Raw genomic sequence first — 26,120 nt, 5'->3', positions numbered from 1 at the left:
ATTTGCCTTGTGATATCCACATGGTTCATGGTTTACCAGAAACATTTTCATAGTAAGTGAGCAGGTTAGGCCTACTGCAAAATACTGGGCTTCTCTTTCTAGTTAATTAGACCTATAAATTGCACAACAGATCAGCTTTTTAGTTTTATGTAGCAAGTTCCACATAACAGTTTAACATGGTTGAGACGCCTTGATTTATGCACCTCACCATTTTCTATTTTGAGTAGCATATCCAGAGATATGCATTCGATGTTAATGATGTATCAGAATGCCAGCTAGTGTCCTTTCCATTTAGTCTTTCTCAAGTCTAATTTAGCACTATGTTCACTCCAAAACGGTAGGCGGCGGTCTACAAGTATTACCACAACCCAGTTAGGTAATGTTTGTAGCATCGAAGAAATAGGCGACTGCGGATATTACGGCAATCTCTTTTCAACTGATGAAATAAACAAACATTTTATCTTTTATTTTGCCAATTTTGGGATGTGCTGAATGCGCGCTCTTCTCGTTACGTATACGCGCGGCGAGTACCATTCAATACAGTCATTTATTTCTGAAAAGGTAGCAATCCTTGCCACGAATAGTGTCTGAGTACTAGCCAGCTAAGTTGTTTGTTTTACCCCTAGCTAGCGAAAGACGGCTTGAATATGGCGTGAAGCGGAGGCTGACTTGAGCTAATTCCATATTGGATTAGAGGGGTGAGTAAAGAAATAGTTTCCTTGTGAAGAGCAATGTACTGTCGCCGTTTGTATGGTGGCCATAACCCTGTAAATTTAAGACTGGTGGTCTATCACTGTTACACCATCAGTGTAGCTCCTGTTAGCCCTGTAGCTTAGCCAACTTTGCTTGCCTTCGTCAATTTGCATAACGTGACCAGTGCGTCTGGCTACGGACGGCTAGCAAATGTTAGGTTCCCAGTGGCTGCTACATGAAATGTTGGGTTACTCGGGTGCTTTGTTTGTCACCACTTCACAACTCGTGAAGCGTCATGTTTTCAAGTTACTCTCTTGTAAATAAGTCGCACAGTTAGTTGTATTTTTAGCAACTGTAGCTACCTACTGTAACTGAAACCGTCACCGACGGTGCCTCGAGAGAACAAGTGCTGCGCTTTCAGGTTGTAGTAGTTGAGCATGGAGTTGTAATGTGCTGTGTCCGCGATTGAAAGACTGTTTAATTGGTTATAAAGGTGTATCCACGTACTGCTTTCAGGTCGTGTTCCGTAACACATCTGCGTATTTTGGAAATACTTTGTTCTAATTTAGTCCAATATAGTTCGTCTGTAGGCCTATGTGACCCATCGTGGTCTTAAATGCAAAACTTTTTATTGTAGGACATTTGACTGTTAGTGACCACCGTCATAAACTCACTAACTTCCTACTCAGCATCGTTTGTTGTTGTTTTGTGTGTGTGTTTGTGTGTGTGAATGCATGGTGTTGCAGCTGCATCGTGCGTAGAACTTTGCGCACACCTGGCGAGTTGTTTACATATTTTCCCCTGTTGGTTTCCCTTGGGATTTTCAGGTTAACACAGGTAACCAAGTCAGCTCAACACAGGGTCAGGGGTTCCGTTCGGCCGGAACCTCCACGAGCACGTCGTCATGGCTTGGGCCCTGAAACTGCCGCTGGCGGATGAGGTGATCGAGTCAGGTCTGGTACAGGACTTCGACGCGAGTCTCTCTGGCATCGGTCAGGAATTGGGAGCGGGGGCATACAGCATGAGGTAAGTGACAATTCAATGCTGTATTCTTTTCCTCTGCTAGTGGCTTCATTGTAACTGTTTTGACAGAGCTTCTTGTACTGCTCTCAGAGATTAGTGGGGGACTTTGACATTCTAAAGTTGCAACCTGATATGAGGGGGTGGTGGTGGTGAGGCACATTGGTCGCATCCTCATAAATGCGCGACAGTTGTCATACGTGTCAAAACAGTGATTTATCTGCATTCCATAAAAATCCTGTCCCATTTACACACATGTAATCGGTTTGAGGTCTATTTCAAACTCTTGCCTGGGTTGGCTTGCCTTGCCCCACTCCTTCTGCACATGGTGGGCTGCAGTGTCGTGCGTGTGTCATCTCATCTGATGGGACGGGAGACTGGCTTTTAAATGTCAGCAGTGTGTGTTTTCAAACGCAGCAAGAAACCTCTGGCAGTGCGCCTCCAAGATGGTTCGCGCCTCCGCAAGAACACCGTGTCCTCCTGCCAAAAAAATACCCCGATTGATTTTAATGTAAAATGCGATATGGAACTGCTGTAAGTGAAATGGTGCGCATTTTGCTTGGTGACTTGTGTGTCTCTCTTTTCTTTTGAGCGCCGCTTGCCAAGTTCTACAATAGTTGAGACTTGTGAAGATTTGAAGAGCTTATCACTTGTTGCCCCTGTCAAGCTTGCGCAGAGTAACACTCTCAGGTTATTAATTTATGATTTTGCCACTCACTAACACTTAAGGCAGGCAAATGCCGCTGTATAGAAGGTCAAGCCTGGACTGCTATCTGGCATTTACACTGCAGCTTGTTACAGTTGCGTCAGTGGTTTCATTTTAACTTTATTTTGAAAGGAGTTTTTGCAGTCATTTTCAATTTGTTCTTTTTTTTTTTTTAAGAAATCATTTGAGGGAGTTTTATTTCTGTTGGTTTGTCTAAGGACTAAGCCTGGGTGCTGTGATTGGTTTTCAACTTGTATAAAACAGCACTGTTTGATTATGGTTTGTTATTACTCTTAGAAAACTTAGGTGGACGCTTTATTTTTTCCATGCTGCTGCCAGCTGTGATGTTGCCAGCTGTTTTCCTTGATCCCGCATGGATTTTTTGTATGCCTTGTAAGTGGCCCAAATTGGTATAATAAAAAAGAAGCATTCTTCTGTTGACAGGAAAGTGGAGTCATTCTGTGATCTGCTTTCACTGGTTTCTAGGTAACTGCATGCTACTGGCAGCATTTATGGCAGAAAATGTAAAAAAAACATGTCTGATGCTCCTGCTAAGCGTCATAAATGGCTCTTGTAAACATTTGCTGTTGAGTGAGGCGCTGCTTAGTGCACCAAATTGGCAGGGCACTGTGGCGCTGACATCTCTTTTTATCGTCTCATAGAAAGCTGTTGCACAGGTGTTAAATTATCTCCGTTTCCCTCCCATTTTTTGTGTCTTTTTTGTTGCTGTAGACACCATGTAGTGTGTTTGGTGTTTGTAATCAGTTTTGTGTGGAGTTGGAGTGTGTTGTGTTCTCTGTTGCTTCCTGGTGATGTGCTACACTCTTTATATTTAGATCTATTTATAGTCTTCTTAGAAGGAAGCAATTACTCAAGACATTGTGAAAATGAGTGGTGGAGTTGATAAATAGGGTGGAAAACATGTTCTCATTGATACTTTTGAGTGCATCCTAATTTTGCTCATGGTGTGTGCCATTGTTTCCTCTTCTCTGCTTTCTCCAGTGATGTGCTGGCCCTTCCCATCTTCAAACAGGAGGAGTCAAACCTTCCGCCGGACACTGACAACAAAATCCTGCCCTTCCAGTATGTTTTATGTGCCGCCACCTCTCCTGCTGTCAAACTCCACGACGAGACTCTCACCTACCTCAACCAAGGTCTGTCCCGTCTGTCTCGCGCCGGCCATTTCGCCTCCCCCAATATGTTCACAGTATGACAAAAAGTTAGCGATGTTTGGCTTTCAGGTGAAATATCAGGATGAACAATTGAAAAAGATCGCCTTGCGCAAATCACTCCTCAATTTCATCTGAAAGCACAGGAGCTGATACTTTTTGTTAACCCTGTATTTCAAGTGCCTCAGCCACTCTCACATTCATGTCTGGTAACAAAGCCCTGAGTGTGGCCCGCTCACCTTAAAGGACCTCCCTCTGCTGAGTGAGAATGACCTGCTCTTGCTGCTGCTGCTGCTGTTGCATGCAGGCTCTGTTGTGGAGCTGCACTCATTCTTCCTTGGCTGCCTCCCTCCTGTACTACTGGACACTACACCTATAGAGTTAATGCTGCAAATCATTGATCTCTCCAGGGTTCACCTGAGGTGCAGTTTCTCACAGGCGACCTGAAGTCAGTGGTGGAAAACGTTGTTGATAAATAATACTACCCGTAATAAAATTGATGATGATTGTAATAATAACAATGCTGTTAATAATCGTGTCTTTTAAATGTTATTTTTTTTAATTATTATTAGTAGTGGTAGTTGAAGCCGTAGTGGTAGTAGTAGTAGCTCATCGTTTACAAGCAAGCAAACTGAAGAGGTCAGCCTGTAAGGAAATACATTTCGTATATGCCTTGATGGCGTGAGGCCCCACGTGGTGTGGTTGGGCAGGGATCAATTTAACGCGCGGCACCCAGGAAAAGTGCAGCTGAAGTCATTCCCATGTCCACTTGGCATTATTAAGGAAGGAAGGGCAGGTGGCTTGCACAATTCAGCGTGGCCGTGGGTGTGGGTGTGGCGTCAGGCATGACCAAAAAAACAGCTGCAATCCCCTTTATAAATCACACATACACTAACCATGTCACAAGAGTATCCAACCTGTCAGCCAGGCTGTATTGCTCTCACTAGTTCCACATTTTATGCTGCTACTGCTGCTGCACAGTTGGTTGTGAAATCGCATGTTTGTAGCTCAATGCACCCAGACATGCAAACTCAAGTAAAACTGTCGGTACTTGTTCCCGTTCCCATTTTACGTAACTGGTGGTGTATTGGTATTGTTAGGTCTTAACTCAAAAGCTCATGTCTATTATTGGAGTTGATGAAAGTTCTTATTTGTTGTGCATGCAGTTTAGTTGCTATCCTGTGGTGTGTCCACATGGTGTTATTTCACAGAACAGGCTACTTGCTGTATGTGTATCACACATGAATAATGCTGATAAATGTGAACGCAGTTTTCACATGTGAAGAAAGGGCTTACTAATGCCAAAAGGTGAACTTCAGGAATCCACTTAGTTGCGTTTCTCAGAGGGTGGTGGTGGTGGCAGCGGTGGGTTACTGGTTTCTCACATGGATTGTGCTCCTTGTGTTAATAAGTGCATTTCATACACACAGCATGGTTACTCTGCTGGCCTGATATTTTCTCCACCTCAGTGTATTGTTTTGGTTCTCGATATTCACACTGTTTTACAGTGAGTCCAATAAGTATTTGATCCCTTGCTGATTTTGTTGGTTTGCCTACTAACAAAGATATGATCCGTCAATAAATGTTATGTTAATATGTATTCTAATATGGAGAGACAGAATATCAAAAATAAAATCCAGAAATATGTTCTGGCCTCACAGTTGTCCTAGTAACTGCTATCCAGACAGCTAAACAATTCCAGAAAAAACACTTGCGACACCGAGGGTGAAGTTTGGTCGTTTATGGAAGATTGTGAAACTGAAAAACATACAAATTCATTCGTATAAATCTACTGCCATCTCTTGTGTTGACATGAATATAGAACCAAATAACAGTTACATAGGCTATACACGGCATTGTCAATATGAATTCCACTGCATTAATATTGGAGCTAAGCGAACATAAATTCATTGAGAGTAAATGACAAATTTAAGAAGCTGGTGTACTAGTTACTTTGGAACAGATATAACATCAAATCAAAATATTATTTACAACTTACAGGGATTGCCTTTAGCTGCGTACAAGGAACGATAGATTAAACCGGTGGGTTTCATGTAGCCTAGTGCTTGAGATAACAAACTGTCAAAGAATTATGCGCGTTCTAAGTCTCGCAGCTGGGGTACAAAAGTAAACAATTGTCAAAATAAGGGTTCTCCTGTTAAAGGCTGGCGTAGCCAGAACAAATTAACTTAAAAGAATATATATTAATTTATTTCCATTTCATCGAGCAAAATAAGTATTTGATCCCCTGCCAACTGATTACAGTTCCGGGCCCACAGACCAGATGGGCACTTCCGATCAACTTGTCATCTGAATTAAAGACACCTGTGCATACTAACATGCATAAAAGACACATTGAATCAGCAGAATCAGTCCATAGTATGAGTGAATCAGTCACACTCCAACCTCACCAGCATGGGAAAGACCAAAGAGCGGTCAAATGATATCAGGGACATGATTTTAGACCTGAACAAGATTAAATGGGCTGCAAAGCCACAAGAAAGAGACTGGGTATTAATGACCCAGCTATTGATGCATTTCTTCCAAAATGTGACGAATACAAAATGACTATCCATCAGGCTTTCTGGGGTTCTATAAAAGATTTGACCTTTTGTAGGGATTTGATAATCATGAGAACAGAAAGAAAGCACCCTAGACCTATACGGGATGAACTGGGCAATGATATCAAAGCTACTGGGACCAAAATCACAGAGAAAACTACTGGTAGCTCTTAATGCCACAGAGGTTTAAAATCCTGTAGTGCACACATGGTACCTCTACTTCAGAAGGAACCTGTTCAGTCCCACCTGAGGTTTGCCAACGGACATCAGGATATGATAAGGAGGTGCTGTAGTCAGATGAAACCAAAATCAAGCTGTTTGGCATTAACACAATTCAATGTGTTTTGAGAAAGAGTACTGCTGTCTATGATCCCAAGAACACCCTCCTCACCATCATGTATGAAAGTAGTATCATTGTGGTTTGAGGGTGTTTATCTGGCCAAGGCACAGGACAACTTCACATCGTCAACGAATGGATGGAGGGAGACATGTAATGTGCAAACGTCCTTCCCCCCACCACTACACTGAAGGGTGGGCCATTTTTGGATCTCCCAACATAACAATAATACACAACATACAGTCAAAGCAACGAAGGGGTGACTCAATAAGAAGCATATTAAAGTCGTGAAGTGGCCTAGACAGTCTCCAAATATTAACCCTTTAGTAATTCTATGGAGAGAACTGAACCTCCCATTTGCCAAGCTACAGCCACAAACTATTAATGTTTTAGAGATAATCTGCAAAGAAAAATGGGCAAAAATATTTTCTACTATATGCACAAACATTGTCATCAACTAAAAGAAGCATCTGACCTCAGTGCTAGACAACTAGGGCTTTGCCACAAAGCACTTTATCTTCTTTAGTTAGAGGGGTCAAATACTTATTTGCCTACATAAAATACAAATAAATTAAAATATATTATTTTAAGTTATTTTCTGGAATTTCTTTTTGATATTCTGTCTCTCCATGTTTGAATACATATTATCATAAATTTATAGACTGATCATGTCTTTATTAGTGGGCAAACCGGCAAAATCAGCAAGGGATCAAATACATATTGGACTCACTGTAGTTGTTAAATGCAGTGCTGCTGGCCAAATGTTTTGGCTGTAGCACAAAGTTTGTTGTGTTGTGTTGAGGTGTGCTGCTTCTGTTGTAATGCAGTTTTTATTGAAGACACTCAATTTGTTCAGATTTGCATGAACAGTAGTTTATTGTGAATAAATTGATAAAAAATTAATTTAAAATATTTTTCATTATATTTGTCTGGCATAGCCTCCTTGTAACCAAATGTTGATTATAGGGAAAAGAGAAAAGTACAAGCGAAGCGTTTTTCCGTAATTTAACAGTGTTGATGCCCAAATAAATACATGGAGATTAAATAATTGTTTATATGATGGCAAAATGTTCCATATTCATTCAACCCGTGACGTGTTTTGGTTCTGGATATAACCTTTCAATATGCTACTGTTTACAATAGGTGTGCCGTTATTCTAAGAGGATGTTTTGCTAGTTCTACTTGCACTATATGCTGATTTTTTAAAAATCTGTGTTCACAGGACAGTCTTACGAAATTCGAATGCTGGACAATCGGAAAATGGGGGAACTCCCCGAAATTACGGGGAAAATGGTGAAGGTATGTCTTGGTAGAACCACTTGTTATCAGACAGTACTATTGACTTATGGCTTCTCCACTGATTTTCAATCATAGCCATTGTTACTGTCCATGGTTTGTTCACATAAAAATCGTTTTAATGCCCCCAAGTGAATGCTGTGCAGCCTGTGTGTTGTGACGATGTATTCTGAAAGGACTTACCAAAATAAAAACTCTGTATTAAATGGGGAGTACACTCATATAACACTCATTTAACACTCAAGTTTTCTAACCAGAATTTTCTAACCAGAATTCATCATAATTTTATATTGCGCATGCGTCCTGCTCGGTCGGCACAGCACTGCTTCATCACGAACGAGTCCATTATCATGCTGGCTGATGGTCTATCTGCCCCCTGACTCTGTGCTCTACTGCTGGTGCCTTTCCAGAGCATTATCAGGGTGGTGTTCCACGACCGGCGTCTGCAGTATACGGAGCACCAGCAGCTGGAAGGCTGGCGTTGGAACCGACCCGGCGACCGCATCCTCGACCTGGGTGAGTGCAACTGGCCGACCCAGAGCTTGGGGGGTTTAGGGGACGTAGTGAATGGGATAGGTTGGATTGCTGTTAATTGACAGCGATGCGCCAACCTGGATTGATTAGTTTGCAACCCAGTGTCATACTATTTTTCAAATGAAATGGTTTTACCTGCTCAGTCCAACCAGGTGATCACCCTAATTTACTCTTAGGGTGTATTCACACCTACCTTGTTTGGTCAGGACAGCAGACAGTGTGAAAGCAGGGTGTACCTAATTTATGTATTTTCATTTGAGGCAGAGGTTTCCTAGCCAAAGAGGATGGTGTGTGCCCACTCCCTTAGATATGCTAGTAGCATGGTTAAGTTAACCATAGTGTGACCTGAATTGAAACACTAGACTGCTGTATGAATATAGCGAATATCCTGACACATCCTTTATGTCTTTGATGATGCCACCCAACATGATGTGCACTCATGAGGTCTGTCCTCTGCAGCTGCCTTGCCTATTCTCGTTGTCAATTATAGATTAAACGTATAATTGTATAATCATCTATAATTAAAATAACTTTTGGACTTCACTTTTGAACTTTTGAGTGTGTGAATAGCTAGCTGAACGACCTCAGGGCACATGGTTTTGTGGACATATGTTGGTCCACTTCAAAAAGAACCGTGTCTAAGCCCCCCGCATTTGGGCTTTGGGCTTGAAGGGGCAGGGGATGGGCCAGTGAAATTAGAGTCCATATGCCTCTGTGAATAGATGTGATTTCAGGTGCTTCTTGAACGTAGCCAGTGTGGGGGCCTGGCGTATGTTGGGAGGTAGACTGTTCCAGAGCGTGGGGGTAGCAACACAAAAAGCTCTGTCACCAACAGTACGGAGTCTGGCTCGGGGGATGATGAGATTGTCCTTTTCAGAAGACCGCAGAGACCTGGACTGGGAGTGGGGTTGGAGGAGTTCAGAGAGATACTGAGGAGCAAGAGAGTGAAGTGATTTGTATGTCAGCAGGAGAATTTTGTACTGAATGCGGGACTTCACTGGGAGCCAGTGAAGCTGTCTGAGTGTGGGAGTGATGTGTTGCCACCGCTTTGTGCGAGATATAATTCTGGCTGCTGAATTTTGAACATACAGTAGTCGTTCCAAGACTTTCTTGGGTAGGCCATACAGTAACCCATTGCAGTAGTCCAGGCGGGAAGTAATGAAAGCATGGATAAGTGTTTCGGTCACAGAGTCAGAGAGTGAGGGCCGGAGTCTGGAGATGTTCTTGAGAAATTATGCAGCAACGGGCAAAACATGAAACAAATTTTTATTGTTTACTTTTCTTTTTATTGATACTTTGTCCACCCTACATCACACATGAAAAATCTAGATTCATCACGTTAGTGGAACATACTTTTTTGGATGTCAGAAGTAGCAGATTTCCAATGGATTTTGCCATTCAGTGGGTAAAATCGGATACTTTTGACCTTGGGAAAGGTATGTTGCACTGAATTGATGAAAGTAGATTTTTAATATGTGATGCAGAGGGGTTGAAGGATCAATGTAATGTATGAACCATTACTATTGCAATTTCATTTATGCTTGGTCTGTTACCACAGATTTGATCACATATTTCAGTACATATGACCTCGTTTGCATATTTCATCATTATATTTCAGAAAACTTGGAATACAAAAATTGTTTGCCTGAATGTGAGTTACCAACTGTGAAAGTTTCAAATGAATATGTCATAGTTTAAAATGTTACCCTATTCACCTATTATCTCCTATATTGTCTCCCTATGGAGAAATGAATGGGAAATCTGCCAACTTTGACCTTGAAAAAAGGTATGTTCCACTAAATATAAAGCTGTAGATTTTTGATATGTAATACAAGGGGGTTTAAGGATCACTTAAAAGTAGGAACAATTACTATTGCAATTTATCCCGGGTTTGGGCCTTTTTAGAGCTAGATTGACTGGTCTATTCAGGTGCTTTGGTGGTATCGTCATTTTATACAATAGTTAGATCCGGTCAATTTATTTTGCGATATCTGATTGGATGAGACGCGTTCTACTGGCATTCTACGCGTCGGTAAGGAGGATGAAGTCTAGGTGGACATCATCCCCGGAGACTCATCACACCTAATAATCACTCCGCCGTGGATAGAATTTAACCAGGGCCGTGCATTTTGAACTCGCCATCATTCTATCTCATAGTCTACTGCGGAGAATGTGAATATAACCAGGACCGCGTAGTTTGAACTCGCCATCATTATTTATGCAATATGACCCGAGTGGGAGGGATGATGTGCACTGACCTCCTCCCTGGTGTGGTTCGGCCATAGGCACGAAGCCGAAGGCTGAGTGCCGTCAGCAATTTGATGTAAATGGGGAAAAAATAAAGAAATTTGGATTACAACACTACAAAACAGTTTTCCATAATAATTTGGAACAGAGGATTTTGGGCATTTTTTTATTATTTTAAAAAATACCGTTATCATTGGAAGGTTCATTCAAAAACGTTTTAATTGTACTTTAATGGCTGATAACTTGAAAATTATGACTACTGTAATTTCTATTGATTATTTGGGAAAACGGCAAAAAATGTCATTTGTGTAATAATGTGGAATGCGGTGTAGAGATGGAGCTGTAGGTCCAGAGATATACTATAGCTCCTGGTGCCCATCATCCACACCAGGGTTTCCCAACTGTTTCCTAAGTGGGGCACACTTGAAATTTGTTCGGTACCTACCTTTGACCCAATGAAACAATAAATCTAAAATAAATCAACAACGACACACATACAAAAATATGACTTTTGATTTTTAGAAAATTATTCCCAGGGCCCATTTGGAATGCCTTCAGGTCCATAGTTTGAGAATAACTGATCTGGACAGTGCTCAAGAATGAGTCACCTGATGGAAGGTCAATCAAGGTCATCAGCAAGCTCCAAAAGCAAGTCCAGTTACTTCCAGGGTGTTTTTATTCTGAATAGCTCATTCGGAGCATCAATTTGTAAGTCAAGCGCTCTCATGCTGTGTATTCACAAGACGTTCATAACAGAATCCTGCTTATTTGTTGTTAATTGTGTTTATTGTCGTTTATTGGCAAAGAATTTCTCCCTCTGTTCCAGATATCCCAATGTCTGTGGGCATAGTGGACCCCAGGGCGAACCCCACACAGCTCAACACTGTCGAGTTCCTGTGGGACCCGTCGAAAAGAACGTCAGTCTTCATTCAGGTATGTGGCACATCCTTAGAAATTGTGTAGACGTTTCAGGTAAATATTTTGTATTTGTTTAAACACAATGCATGAAAACATTTCTATGCACACATTATTTTCACCTTCAATTCCCATTTGAGGTAATGGTATATTTAGCTGTAGAAAAGGCATGATTTAGTCTCAAATAGCTTCGTATAGTGTAGCTATGAACAGACTTTTCTCTGTGTTAATCAACAATACTTAACGCTGGACTGAATTAAAACCATAAAATAGAGGTCAAACATAGCATATCCCAAGTGGCAGATGCAGGATGGAGCCTCTCTTGTTTTATCATCCTTAATAGATCCTTCATGACTCCTAGTCATTCTCCTTAGTGTTACTTTCCCTTGTTGTAAATTGCGTGTGCGTGTGTGTGTGTGTTGTAGGTTCACTGCATCAGCACAGAGTTCACCATGCGCAAGCACGGGGGTGAGAAGGGCGTGCCCTTCCGCATTCAGATAGACACCTTCAAAGAGAACGACGGTGGAGACTACACAGAGCATCTGCACTCTGCCAGCTGCCAAGTCAAAGTCTTCAAGGTGAGACCTCCCGAGTCCCTACATCTACTGGACACACACTCTCTGAACCCCCTGCCTACTGTACTGTATCTGAGAAATGTGTATTTATGAAGAGGAGGAGGCATGCATCTGTGGTTTTTGGCCAGCAATTAACAATTGGGATTGGTGTACTCTGTCAGGAATTGGCCAGCACAGACAGCATGTGCTGTATGGGCTAAGAAGTGTTGTGAAGGGTTCAAACGTAACCGGCAACTGTCAGGTTTAATTATTGGACTGTTCACTCTGAGCAGAGGGTAAACCTTGTAATCGAAACACCATATGGCCTTGATTTACTAGTAGAATGAAACATATTTTGGTTATATTCTATTCTATTGTAATAGTAGGCTTACCACTCTCCCTGAGTGCGTTACCACTGTTAAGGTGACTGGCAAATGTTGCCTGATGTGATGCCACTGACTGAGTCCTCCTCGTCCTCCTCTAGCCCAAAGGGGCAGACAGGAAACAGAAAACGGACAGGGAGAAGATGGAGAAGAGGGCGCCGCAGGAGAAGGAGAAGTACCAGCCCTCGTACGAGACCACCATCCTCACAGAGGTACGCATCTGACCTGACATGGGGAGCTCACACTGAGAGGAGTTGGCTATACTGCCCTACAATATCAGAACGCAGTATCTTGAAAATGGTCGAAAATGGGTTTTGACCGTAAATTGGCTTTAAAATACCTTCTTTTTCTTGTGTTAGATTTTTTTGGTCCAACTCGGTCCCGTTTCAGAAAAAAACGCAAAAAACTGATTATACTGCGCTTTTTGGTTTTAGGAGGTTACGTCGTACTAGCTAAGAACGCAGTATAACGCGCATTATACTGCACTTCTCCATTGACACTGTGGTTTTGGTGTAGACAGTAATACCACAACAGAACGCAGTAAAATGATTTTTCAGCTAAAAAGTAATGAGAATGTTGTTTTTTTGCTTTTTTTCTTATATGCATAAATTTCCACCATAAAAAAGTATTATATGGAAGTATCATCATCACTTGTCCTCCAACACAGTTGCGTGGCCAGAAAGGAAACTTTAAAGCCTTTTTTCTCAGTTTGCCATTTTGAATTATACTGCGTTCTGAAATTGTAGGGCAGTATAGCAAAACCATAAAGCATAACCGTTGGCTATAGCAAAAACATGCGCCTTGGTCCTTGGGGGGAAAAAAGCAATGGTGTTATTTTCAATAATCAGTTTTATAACCTCTTTGTATGAGTTAATGCTGGGCGTTTTTTATTTTTCTATTTTATTTTTTACTGTTTATTTCTTAATGTCCCCAAATATGTTGTAATTGTGAACTATCTATAGGGGAACATCAAAGATGTTATTACCCATAGAGATAAACACCAACATTTTCATTCAATTCTTTGCAGCCATTAGGAATGATTTCTAGAGAACTCTTGCTGACAGTGGTCAGCTTTTTTTCTTTTGGTTGAAATAAATTATTTTAATGAAGTCCAAAATGTTACTGCTGTGCCATTCTGGATTTTGAGAGTCTGATGGGTATGAAGCTGAAGTCGTTCAGTGGAAACTGTGACGTTTCATAAAGGGTTACCCAGAGTTCCTTCCTAGAAACTCATTTTGCATATTTAGTGGAGACCTTTTCCGTCGTCCCAAAAATTCAAATGCTGCTTTTGTGGAGTCACAACTGTGTCCTTGTTGCTCTGTGTTTTTTTCCCCTACCCCAGTGCTCTCCGTGGCCGGAGGCAACATACGTAAACAACTCTCCGTCGCCAGGATTCAACAGCGCCGCCACCCACAACAGCTTCACAGTAGCCGAAGGGTATGGATCTTTTTTTATTGCTATAAATATAATAAAGTTCCTCTTGTGGCCAAACATTATTTTATTACTATTTTATTACTATTACTACTTTTGTCATTATTTTATACACTCTCATAAGATGGCGTCTAGGCGAAGAAGGCCTCCTTGACACCTTTGGCCCAAGCCTAAGATCTAGAAAAGCCCAAGAACATATTTATTTCAGTTGAAACCGATTTTGAAATGTGTTCCCTGACCCTGATAGCAATTTTGTTACCATTTTTAAAAAAATCTCAGAATGTTCAGATAATATTTGGCTGCAAGATAGTTTCACCATTTTAGTTCATTATATTCAATTTTTTGTTTAGTGTTTTTTTTGCGTGTTACTTACCCATGAGTAGGGGCGTCACCAGACCCATTTTACAGGGGCACCTGCCTGGGTATTGATTTGCTGTGCCCCGGTATGAGTTTCAGAAAAAAATCTTGGAATTTAGCTCAAGTTTAGCATACAGAGTAATCTACATAATGCGCACAAAATAGCGCACATGCAATACTGTGCCCTACTGTGCCCCTGTATAACATTAGGTCACCTGACGCCCCTGTCCGTGAGTGGGGTCACACTGAATCGTATTGTCTTCCCGCCCCCAGAAACGGCTCACCAAATCACCAGCCAGAGCCCGCCGCACAGATCGCAGACGTGAGTATGGTTCTCCTCTTTCTGCCACATCACCACGTCACAACGTTTAGTTCGCTTCGCCACTTTGGAGCTGGGACTGGGTGTAAAAGTTGGTAAAAATTTAACAAGTACTGAGTGGGGATTTCACAGGGTGTGATGCGTTCTACTATGTGGTGTGATGCTTAGCACGTTTCTAGCACCTACGTAACGTTTTAGATTTTGTGTTGTAGTGGTGAAATGTGTGAGGTAGTGCTTTGTGTTGTGCTTATGTTCTGGGTTATGGATCACCAACCCCCCCTGCTGTCACTGAGTGCAATTACATGCGAGGAATATTCCGATTTTAAATGTAATTTTGGCAGTATTCGGTTTGCATGTCTTAAACCGAATACTGAGAAAACTTAGTTTGAAACCAGATTACCCTGTGCATGTAACTGTAGTAACTCTTTACTAGTTGCTTTCTTGCTATTTACTGGTCACCCTTCTCCCAACTGGCATTGTGAATCATGTCTGCCAGGTCCTAGTTTCTACCCATACCTCCACTAGCCACTCCCAACTGAAGGCTGCACACAATATTTAAGTAGGGTATAGGGATGAACACATGGCCTGATTGCCAAAATGGAACGTCAGGCACTAACATTGAGTTCAAAAATGGCCTCATTAAAACATATGTGATAATACAGAATATAAATGGGAATGATGCATTTTTCTGCTTTTATTAAGACTTAACGACGGTGTTACTTTCATATTATCTGCCTCCAAACGGAAAGCCACCAGACTGAAAAGTGTGTTGAAACAATGGAGCGCAATTTATGCCTTTATTCAGTAGAAGGCAGCACTGAAGCTCAAGTTGATTTATGGCTGAAAGACGGCCTATTCCCATTTTTGAATTTCTTAGTGCATGCAAGCATAACTTGTCAACATTTGCTTCAGACGCGATTTTAGGGCATCATGTGGCGAATGTTTAAAGTAACAGCTCCTCTTCTTCAGTAATGAAGAACCAAAATCCACGCACTGATGCCTGTGTTGGAAAAGTCTGCAAGCTTTTGGGCAAATGCTTTCAACAGGCAGAGTGACTTTAAACTCAGTTCACCCCTAACCTCCAATGCAACAGTTTGGTTGGGAAAATAAGTATTTGCCTCCCCAATGTTGACCAGTATGCAGCCTGCAATCCACGTAGAAACCACTGGGGCTGTTATGTTTGTTTGGTTTTTTTCTGCTTAGCTTTGACATAGGACCATGCATTTAGGGGAATGGGGAATATTTTTGGTGTGGGCTTTTGAAAATGATTCCATACAATTGCCTTACAGTTGCCATACCATCTACTTAGAAGAGACAGTGAGAGCCAGCAGGTACATATGAATTATATTATTTGTTGATTTGTAGTTGAACTTGTTGATCCCCCCCTTTCCCTCCTCCAGGCTGTTGGAAAAGCAGGTGAAATAACAGACATTAAAGATGATCTAACATGTACTGAAAGAAACACTGGCAGGAAGTAATGCCTGTATTGTAAAAAAAAAAACTTTAAACAGATAAACATATTGCTATTCCTCTAAGTGAATCCATTAGTCTGTCCTTGCCAATGGATCTAGATGTTGATCTCACCTATTTTGATGTGTGTTTTGCTTGGCCTGTTGGTCTGTAATGACTGTAACCTGACCCTGGCCACTGGGGCGCTAGTATGTTTGTGAAGAGGAGGAGATGGAGGACAGCTGTGTAGTTTGACTTGATGCCTAATTACTTCACCACCGACCCTCGCTCAACTCGTCCCTTCTCTCTCTCTCTCTCTCTCTCTCCCTCTCTCTCTCTCTCTCTCTCTCTCTCTCTCTCTCTCTCTCTCTCTCTCTCTCTCTGCACCTGCTTCTCTCTCTTGACTGCGATCAACAGAACCTGTTGCCCACGGCGACGCCACAGGATGCCCAGCAGTGGCTCCATCGAAACCGCTTCTCTCCCTACTGTCGTCTCTTCACAAACTTCTCAGGTACGGCAGTGCAGCCTGCCCATCCACCAGCACAGTCTGCCATGTAGCTTCTTAGGGGGTTGCCAGACGTGCACACAGATCAAACTGCTTCTCTCCTTACTGTCGTCTCTTTACAAACTTCTCGGGTATAGTAGCACAGTCTGCCCGTCTGCAAGGTTGCCAGTTTTCCACCCAATGGGGCTGTTTAGAAATTAGAATGACCAACTGCTGGGTAGAACGTATTGTGTGGATATTTCTGTAGATTTATGGCCATAGAAATCAATAGTAATTCATTTAAATTGGGCGTGATTTAGTGCCTCTAAAAGTATTTTTTGAGCATTTACTGGGCTTGAAATCATTGGTCTCATCTGGCAACCCTGCCTGTGTGCCCTCTTGCAGACGTGCGGTTAGAGCACACGGTGTTACTTCAGGGGAAATATTACAAACTGATACATTTAAGCATTTTGCTGGTTTAGCACTATGAGTTTAGAATAGAGTACTAAGTTATTTGCTTTCTAAGAGCTGTTTTATTCACCGCTATCTCATAATTTTCATTCATAGCTATTATGCCCAAATTAACTCTTGTTGTTATATATTTAAGATGAGCGATGGTGGTTTTTTGAAATGTAAAATAGTGGCTGTTGTCAGCCTATTATCCATGAGATGTGTTAATTTTGTGTTAGCAATACTATATGTGTAATTTGTCCTCAAAGTAAAGTTTCGGTCAGCTTAAACTTGTGTAAATGCAATGGATATATTTGACCATTTATTCTGACTTTTAACCTCTAAGCCCTTTGTTCCCATGGCAGGGGCAGACCTTCTGAAACTGACCAGGGAAGACGTCATCCAAATCTGCGGCCCTGCCGATGGCATTCGACTCTTCAATGCACTGAAAGGACGGTGGGTATACTCATTACATACTGACTTTGTAAAATAATTGCTGCTACTTCACCACTACATGATGCCTCCATTCGTCTGTACACTGTGTTCCAAATTATTATCCACACTTTTCACCCGTTTACCTTATATGATCAATATAAATTACAGTCATCCTAATTTTCAAGTCATCAGCTAGGTCTGTTTAACGCCCACACTCCTTACGCGCTTTGATCTTGCGTGGATTTTCCCCTCTGGAACATCACCACACTCTTTGCGCTGAATCTTTGCCAAGTTCATCAGTTGTGGTTACCTAAAAAGCATGGAACATGGACTTTCTGATCAACCATGTGAAAGCTTTGGCAGTCCGTGGAAAACCGAAACCAAACTTACACTTTTGAATTTCAAACCACGTGCCAAAAGGTCTTCTGCGGTTCCATGTTAAAATCTAACCCCCTCTCCTTTTCATAACCACAACGCGAGTATGGGAGGTCAGACAAAGATATGGAGTTGTGATGTGCCGTTTGAAGTCATGTCCAATTCCGTGTGCACAGGAACTGCTGCTCAGTACCAAGGCACATCAGGTTGATGTCAGTGCAAACATTGTCTGAAACGTGTGTGTCAAAGCAGACACTTTAAAAATATATTAATGGCCACAGACATGTAATGCCAAGCCAGGATTTAAACACACAGCTGATGGGGTCTAATAGAGAGATCAGAGGTGAAATGCCAAAGATATACTCTGACATGTGATACATGAACAAAGTGTAATACATGAACATATGCATGCCAATAAATCACAAATGATTTGGGACGAATCATGGGTAGAGTAGAGACTAGGGGTGGGTATTGCCAACCACCTCGCGATAAGATGCACATCCCGATACAGCAGGGGTATTCAATTAAATGTCAACGAGGGCCAGTTTTTTAAATTCCTCCCAGTAAAGGGGCCGAACTATACGTATGTGTTATGGTTGCCGACTGTCAATGAAAAAAATATGGGAGACTTCTTTGAAGTGGAGGGTCAGGGGGTCCTCCTCCAGAAAGTTTTGCATCTCTTAGATGCAATTTCCTGCATTTTAACGTCCCGTGTTCCGTTTCATGATGATAATGAAACCCATACTTTTATCTCTAAATCCCAAAAAATGATTCTGTATTTCAAGGGGCTTGTGGGGGGCCAGAACCTTGCTGTCCAAGGGCTGCATCTGGCCCCAGGGGCGATAGCAATATTCATGTATCACGATATATATATCGTGATACATGCACATCCTGATACGGTGATGAGTATTGCAATATTTCAGGCCTGTGTTTTTTTGAAAGTGGTCGCGAGTCATTGTTCACTTACTAATGACTCAAATAAGCATCGGCTGACTCGGGACAGTGATTAATTAAACTTTTAATCCTACATAGAGCCCCTTTAATTCAAGACATTTGATTTGTACTCTAATGGTTGATGAGTTGAAAAATATGATGACTGTCATTTATAGCAGTGTTTCCCAACCAGGGGTACGTGTACCACTAGGGGTACGCGAGCACACTGCAGGGGGTACTTGGAAAAATGAAATTTTAACAAATATATGGAGCTTAGTTACATTGGGATGGAGAAAGCGATATAGAACTTGACTTAGGGGGTACTCATGGCAGAGCGAAAAAGGCTTGGGGGTACACAAGACAAAAAAGGTTGGGAAACACTGTCATTTATAGTAACCACCCACCCAGGTGTCTGTGAAGTAATTGTGTGTGTGTGTGTTTACAGGGTGGTACGTCCGAGGCTGACCGTGTACGTGTGCCAGGAGTCCCAGCAGGCCCGGGAACAGCAACAGAAGCACGAGAACGGAGACGGCAGCAGCAGCACCTTCTTTGGTGTGTGTGTGCGTGTGTGTGTGTGCGTGCGTGCGTGCGTGCGTGCGTGCGTGCGTGCGTGCGTGTGTGCGTGTGTGCGTGCGTGCGTGCGTGTTTCTATGTCTTTGTGTGAATGTGTGTACATGTCCATCTCTTTATGTATGTGTGTGTACGCCTGTGTTCATGCTGCATTTATTGTAGCCACATTTTTTTGTATTTGTCGAACCCACATTTTGGCTTTTACACAATTTGTGGTGTACTCTGGGACTCATCTTTTTATTGAAGAAGTAGCAATGCTGAAGCACATAGTTGCTGTAGTTTTAACAAATCTTCTGCCAATTTCGGTGAAAGCCATAATTTCATTCCCACTTCAGCTAATATGTCTGCACGTTTTTGGCTGCACTCAAGATGGTGCATCAGTGCTATTGTGTGGAGAGATTATTGCCTTCTAGTCTGAAAGCATAACAGGAAGTGTGTGCGTGTGTGTGCATGTGTGTGCGTGCGTGCGTGCGTGCGTGCGTGTGAGCCCATGAGGCGGTATCTGAAGTCAGGGTCTTTAATACTGCATCACGATTGAAACACCACACCGTGACCAGGGCCTCCTGAGCAGTCTGCACTCACTCACTCTCTCACTCCACCTTGTCTCTCTCTGGCACAGCTCTGTCTCTGTCACTCATCACTGACCTCTGCTGGAAGGCTCTATATGGGATTGACACACAGTCTCTATTATACTTCATATGGGTGGCTTCAAGGAAGCATAGACTACCACTGATGTGCGTTGTCATTACATCTCAAGTGTATTCAATACGTTTTGCATGGCGTAGTAATAGAAGTTAGTTGTTTATTGTTGATATTGATTAATTGACTGAGATGCACCATAGACTGTGGTTTTGTTTTGTTTTGTTTCTCTCTTTTTTCGTAAGGAGATCATTTTGCTGTGGTATCACGATTGATTTTTGTCTGAGATAGGTATGGCTAAGGTGTTGTTGGGTGCATATGTTTGCAACACATTTATCTGCCGTGTAGATATCATTTGTTAGTGTGGGCTTGATGGTACACTTGACCCTGTACCATGTGCTGTCTCCACTGCTAGTGAGTGCTGCAATGCATGCTCTCTCATGGCTGTTTGTTTGTCTGTACTGTATGGTTTGTTCCCAATCTGTGTCCCTGTATTCATGACCCTCTATCCTTTTCATTATATAATGTGCTGTGTTGTCTTTGTCTATTAAATGAGGTTTTAGGATATTTAAGAGTATACCACGATAAAACTGATATCGAAACTACATGACAATGAATGTCTTGAATCTTGTGTCCTGCAGTGTACCGCGTTAATTACCTGGATTGCCAGCACGCTATCCTTTTTATGTAGATTTCCGCGCTGCTGAGTTGTTTTCCAACCAACAGCTGTATTCCAATCAACTTTGCAGGCACAAGATTCAAAATTCAGTAGAGTGCACCACTCTATTAATCTGGTGCTGCAATGCAATGAGTGTCATGTCATGGCTGCTTGTTACACTGTGCTGTGCTGTGTTGTGCCTTGCAGTGTACCACGCTATTTACCTGGAGGAGCTGACTGCCAACGAGCTAACAGAGAAGATAGCGCAGCTCTTCAGCATCTCCCCAAGGCAGATCAACCAGATCTTCAAACAAGGACCCACTGGTATCCATGTGCTGGTCAGTGATGAGGTAAGGAGTGGACCATCTGTCTGTAGGCGCCCAATCGTACGCACACACCAAAAGAGACAGAAGCTACAAAGCTTTGCTAGACTGTTCTCGTAGCAGGAACGACACCAGCGACAAAAGCGATTGAGTATGACCGTTAAAAACAGAATGCAAGCATTCCGACATATCAATTGGCTGCGGTGGCTGTCACCGAACCGCATCATAGCTCATTATCATGATATTCGCTGAAGTTCAACTACAAACTGTCGCTCCTGTCGCTCAAATCGCGTCTTGTCGCTCAAATCGCTTTTGTCTCTTTTGTTGCCAGCTCCGCTATCCAAAGTCAATTACTTCCGGTGCTGTTGGAGTTCTTGTCTTGTTCGGTGTCGTTATGCGTCAGCTCTTACATTTGGGAAAGATAAACTGCCACTGTATCGCTTAGTAGTTTCATTTAAATGTGTGCTCAATCCCACATAAATGCTTGTATCTTCAAAAAAGGCAACATGCTGAGATGGTACACTACTTATCCGTCCAGATCAGTCTTATTTGTTGTAGCATTTGTAGCTGTACGGTTTTGTGGTCCTAACTGAGGTGGTGAAAATGCCCATGTAGACTCGATTGTAAATCAGATTTTAAGTCATGGTAGTGGGGGTGGCAGTGGTTTTGTTCCGAGTTTTACTTAAAGATTTACTTTAATGCAATTTGACCTGAATGTCTTTGTCTTCCTAACAGATGATACAGAATTTCCAGGACGAGGTGTGTTTTGTTCTGGACACAATGAAAGGTGGGCAACCTCTCAAGACACTTAACGTATATTGAAAGAAAGGTTTCGGTCTATACATAAAATTTGTTGAAGGGTAGGGGGAGTTCCATGACAATTTGTTTTTAGAAAGGCATACTGAAATCATGGGTAAGCGGTTAGGGCGTCAGACTTGTAGCCCAAAGGTTGCCGGTTCGACTCCTGACCCTCCAGGTTGGTGGGGGGAGTAATCAACCAGTGCTCTCCCCCATCCTTCTCCATGACTGAGGTACCCTGAGCATGGTACTGTTCTGCTGCATGGCTCCTTTGGTGTGCCATTGAGGGCTGCCCCCTTGCATGGGTGAGGCATGAATGCAATTTTGTTGTGTGCAGTTATCACTTGTGTGCTGTGTCACAATGACAATGGGAGTTGGAGTTTCCCAAGGGGCTTTCATTTCACTTTCATGTCAGTAGATGTCTGTATATGGGAATGCAGTTGTTATGAGCATATAGTGATAGTAATATGAGAGAGTTAGCAAGTCATTTCAATATTGTGGCTTGGTAGAAACTAGTGCCAGTGAAATCCAGTGCACTACTGAGCTCTAACAAGCAGAAAGTTAAGAAATGGGTTATACCTTGGCAATACTTTTGGGACAGCAATCTCCAAACTCCTTCATAGAAAACACACCATAAAGCAGGGTTCGTTTCGTTGAGGGACGTGTCTATTTCAGATCCCAGTGTGATGGGGCCTATACTGCAAAGCTGGTTCAGGGTAAGTTATGGTTACGTTAAGAGGTAACTTATGGAAGAAAAATCCGCACTCACAAACTGCGTCTCATTATTTATTTATATTACCACCATGTCCAAAAAGCAAACGCATATCGGCTATCAAGCCTTCATCAGTGCGTGGTGAAGGCTTGATAGCCGAAACGCGTTTGCTTTTTGGACATGGTGGTAATATAAATAAATAATGAGACGCAGTTTGTGAGTGCGGATTTTTCTTCCTTAAGTTGATACAGTTTATCGCGCACCCAAAGACTTTCGTTTTTTCCGAGAAGTTGAGCGCGTCCTTTGCCAAAACTTGAATACGTTAAGAGGTAAATCACCTAATAGAAGCACGTTTCTAAAGGAATTGAGGACTCCAGGCTCTTCTATTAGATGATTTACCTCTTAACTTAACCTTATCTTTTCCTGAACCAGCTTAGTATAGGCCAATGGTGATTAAGGACTGCATGCTGCTGCTGTTCTCTCTATCTGTGCCATCCGTCCGTGACTTTGCCTTTGCATCTTCTCTTGGCAGCCGAGACAAACGATGGGTACCACATCATCTTAAAGTGAAAAGGCAAACAGTGGGATAAGTGGGGGAGATGGGGTGGCCGGCAAACAGGCCAGCCAATCTCCACACTCCTCCTCCCTCACCTCGTCTTTGTGTAGACTTTGGTCCCACCTTGCAACACACCTGCACACACACACGTGCACGCACACACCCACAAACATACCCCCCACACAAACACACACATGGCAAGTCCACCCCAGAACCCTCCTCCTCGCCTGTGTCCAATGGATTACGTCGACAGAAGACTCCCATTGTTTCACCCTGAACGTGCGTGCGTGCGGAGGTGGGGCTCCTCAGTGGAAGGACATGACCATGTGGGAAAAAGAGCGAAAGAAAGAAAGAACGAACGAACTGGCATCATCTAGCCCTCACTCACCTTACTGTCTTACTGGAACTCATCTCTTCCTCCTCCACCCCCCTCCTCCTCTTCCTCTTCCTCCACTCCCCCCAGACCCAGGCAGCCACTGTCACTCCAGCCCTCTCTAGTCCTCCTACATCCCTTTTTTGTTTTGTTTTGTTCTGTTTATATTCATTATCCTCCTGCTTTTTTTTGCGCTTCTGCTTCTTAATAGAACATGAAAGAATAAGGGGGGGAAATAGGAGGGGGAAAAAGCATTTTTTGTATGCATGAACATTTCCCTCATTGGGTGAGTCTGTGGCGTGCCAAAATGAGAGGCTACCCATGTTTCGCGAGAGTTCTCCCTCCCCCTCCCCAACTAGGCTATTTGTTTGTCCTCTGATTTGGACGATAAATTAACCAAACCGAAAATCAAAGAAATAACTGTCAACCTTGTAACCCCTTTTTGTACTGCCTTTTAAAAATATTGTTTTATTTTATTATTATTTTTTTTCACCCCTGGTTCTTGATATGCAAATTTCACATTCTTTCTGACCACAATGATGTCAATAGCTGGGACATCTTGATGTGCAGAACCGGGTAAAGAGAATTGTGTGGCTACAGGAAATGTCATCGTCAGAAGGATGATGGCATACACAAAGGAAGTGATGTCATAGTCTGAAGGATATAATGGCATACATAACATAATGACATAAATGTCTGCTCCCCTGTCTTTGTGACACATCTGTCTGACTAGAGCACACTGTGACGCCATAAAAAAAAGAAAATTCCATGCTGGTCTATGTGAGTCTGAACTTGGAGTATTGCATCCCTATCATGGTAGTCCTGTTTTTTTGTACTCTGCCTGGATTTGATCGTGTAGAAGTTGTGCCATGCGCAAGTCTATTTTCTTCTTATTCTTCCTCCTCCTCTTTGTCCTTAGAGGGTCTTCTTTTGCTAAGCACCCTGTAGAAGTATTTTGTGACCACGAGCAAGGCCTGCCCCTGTTACTGCGTTTTAAGTGGATGTGCTGGTCGTTACTAGGTTATAATGAACGGCTCCAGAGGTAAATAAAGCCTCGGGATGAGATGAGAGTGATTTTATTCATTGTTTTAGTGATGATCTCCAACCCTCCAGACTCTGCCTGGTCACGCTGCCCCCCATGCTTCTTAATTTTGAAGGTTATGACTGAAGAGTATAGCCAGCACCTTTCCCCCAGACAATGTTCCTGCATTGGCCATTGGGCTATATGAAACAAATGTCCTCTAAACCTTATTCCATGTCAGAACTAATGCACAAATTAAGAGGACTGGATATTTTAAGTCCAACCCCCCTCATGAACTTAAGACACATTAGTCTATTATTAAGACTGCATGTCATTTTGAAACCCAAGGGATGAGCTTGTAAACGATCTCTCTCCACTGTTCCACCGCACAATTTTCTTTGTACTTTTTTTTTTGTCCCTCTCTTAGCATTACTCTCTGAGTAGCAGATAAGGAAGCAGCAAGCTGCAGAAGAAGGGTATCCTTCTGGAAAGAAAAAATGAAAAGCAAATGACAGCTAAATGTTTCAATGTGCGTAGGCCTGTGTATAACCCCCAGTTTCTTTTTATCTATTTTTTTTTAACAGAACTGTGTTTACTATCAGTGTAATACTTTTTGTTTTTATCATTGGATATTACCACTTCCAGACACTAATCCATCTAGAGGGTTGTTGTTGATGGTGGTGGTTGATGTGCAGGTTGATGCTGCATGAAGATTTAAAAAGCTGTAGCGGTGGTTGTCATTTCTGATCAGTTGTGCTAGATGCGTCATTTATGTGGATGCTGAGACGTACATTGATGTCCATCTTTGCCCCTTTCTCTCTGCCCATGTCATCACGATGATTAAACTACTTAACCATCAAAAGATACACCCATGATTGTTGAGTTGTGCATTTTGTGTTGCTTAATACATGACTAGACTAACTTTTCTGTTTTGTTTTGCTTCTCTCAGCTTTAGTCCCCCACCCCAACCTTAATGGATGTACCTTCGTTTTTCATGTCGTTTTTCATGTCGTGTAAACAATGTAGCCTACTACATACCCGTGATTGGAATTTAGTATGAATTCCTGGAAACCCTGGCCAGCTGCTACTTAACATCACGTGAGAATACAGTGTGGAAACGCCAGTGGTCACTCATGAGTCTTTAACTTTTCTCTTCAAGTTGATTTAGGCCAACATAATACAGACCTTTACAAAAGACTCATGGTGCCCTGCTGCTACACACAAACGGTGTTGGTGTTGTGGCTTACAAGAGACTCACTAATATTGGGCAAAGATAAAAGATGACCCACTGACACTTAAAAATGCACAGAAACAGAATTCAAATTTAGTTTGAATTCCATCTGTTTCTGTGCATTTTTAAGTGTCAGTGGGTCATCTTTTATCTTTGCCCAATATTAGTGAGTCTCTTGTAAGCCACAACACCAACACCGTTTGTGTGTAGCAGAAGTCACCATGAGTCTTTTGTAAAGGTCTGTATTATGTTGGCCTAAATCAACTTGAAGAGAAAAGTTAAAGACTCATGAGTGACCACTGGCGTTTCCACACTGTATTCTCACGTGATGTTAAGTAGCAGCTGGCCAGGGTTTCCAGGCTTTGACAGAGCCTTGTGTAGCTGGGAAATGTAGTAGGGGGTGGAATGAAGGGCGTGGAAATGTGTGATTTTGAGTAAAGGAGTGGGTGAATAGTTACGGGGTTACTTTTTCAGCCTCTGTATGTTATATTTTTCCGGTAAATCAATTTGGTAATGAGTGAAGTCCTCTCATAACACCCTTCATGATAGGCCTATATCTAAAAGATTGAGCTAGGGTAGGCCGTAACGAGA

At 42.3% G+C, this 26,120-nt stretch overlaps 1 protein-coding gene across 9 annotated transcripts; it reads left to right on the top strand.

Annotated features, from left to right (window-relative positions):
- The first annotated feature begins 398 nt into the window (after positions 1–398).
- Positions 399–25,164, top strand: tfcp2 (transcription factor CP2). Of its 9 annotated transcripts, none has more exons than XM_063209071.1 (17): positions 399–698; positions 1,521–1,719; positions 3,422–3,573; positions 7,709–7,785; positions 8,193–8,298; positions 11,390–11,496; positions 11,904–12,056; positions 12,517–12,627; positions 13,758–13,852; positions 14,477–14,525; positions 15,812–15,853; positions 16,389–16,482; positions 17,271–17,361; positions 19,094–19,200; positions 20,723–20,865; positions 21,574–21,625; positions 22,881–25,164. In XM_063209071.1, the coding sequence occupies exons 2-17, from the start codon at positions 1,598–1,600 to the stop codon at positions 22,916–22,918; spliced, it is 1,539 nt and encodes a 512-aa protein (XP_063065141.1). In that variant the 5' UTR covers positions 399–698; positions 1,521–1,597; the 3' UTR covers positions 22,919–25,164. The 9 variants fall into 9 exon arrangements, with proteins under 9 accessions (XP_063065141.1, XP_063065136.1, XP_063065144.1 ...); XM_063209066.1 differs by having other exon boundaries at positions 14,414–14,525; XM_063209067.1 differs by lacking the exon at positions 399–698 and adding an exon at positions 874–1,114 and having other exon boundaries at positions 14,414–14,525.
- The last annotated feature ends 956 nt before the right edge of the window (positions 25,165–26,120 follow it).

This window comes from Engraulis encrasicolus, chromosome 10 (assembly GCF_034702125.1).
Source record: "Engraulis encrasicolus isolate BLACKSEA-1 chromosome 10, IST_EnEncr_1.0, whole genome shotgun sequence".
In the NCBI taxonomy this organism is placed as follows: Eukaryota; Metazoa; Chordata; class Actinopteri; order Clupeiformes; family Engraulidae; genus Engraulis; species Engraulis encrasicolus.
The sequence above is the reverse complement of the archived record's forward strand: the minus strand, read 5'-3'. Positions and strand labels throughout refer to the sequence as shown.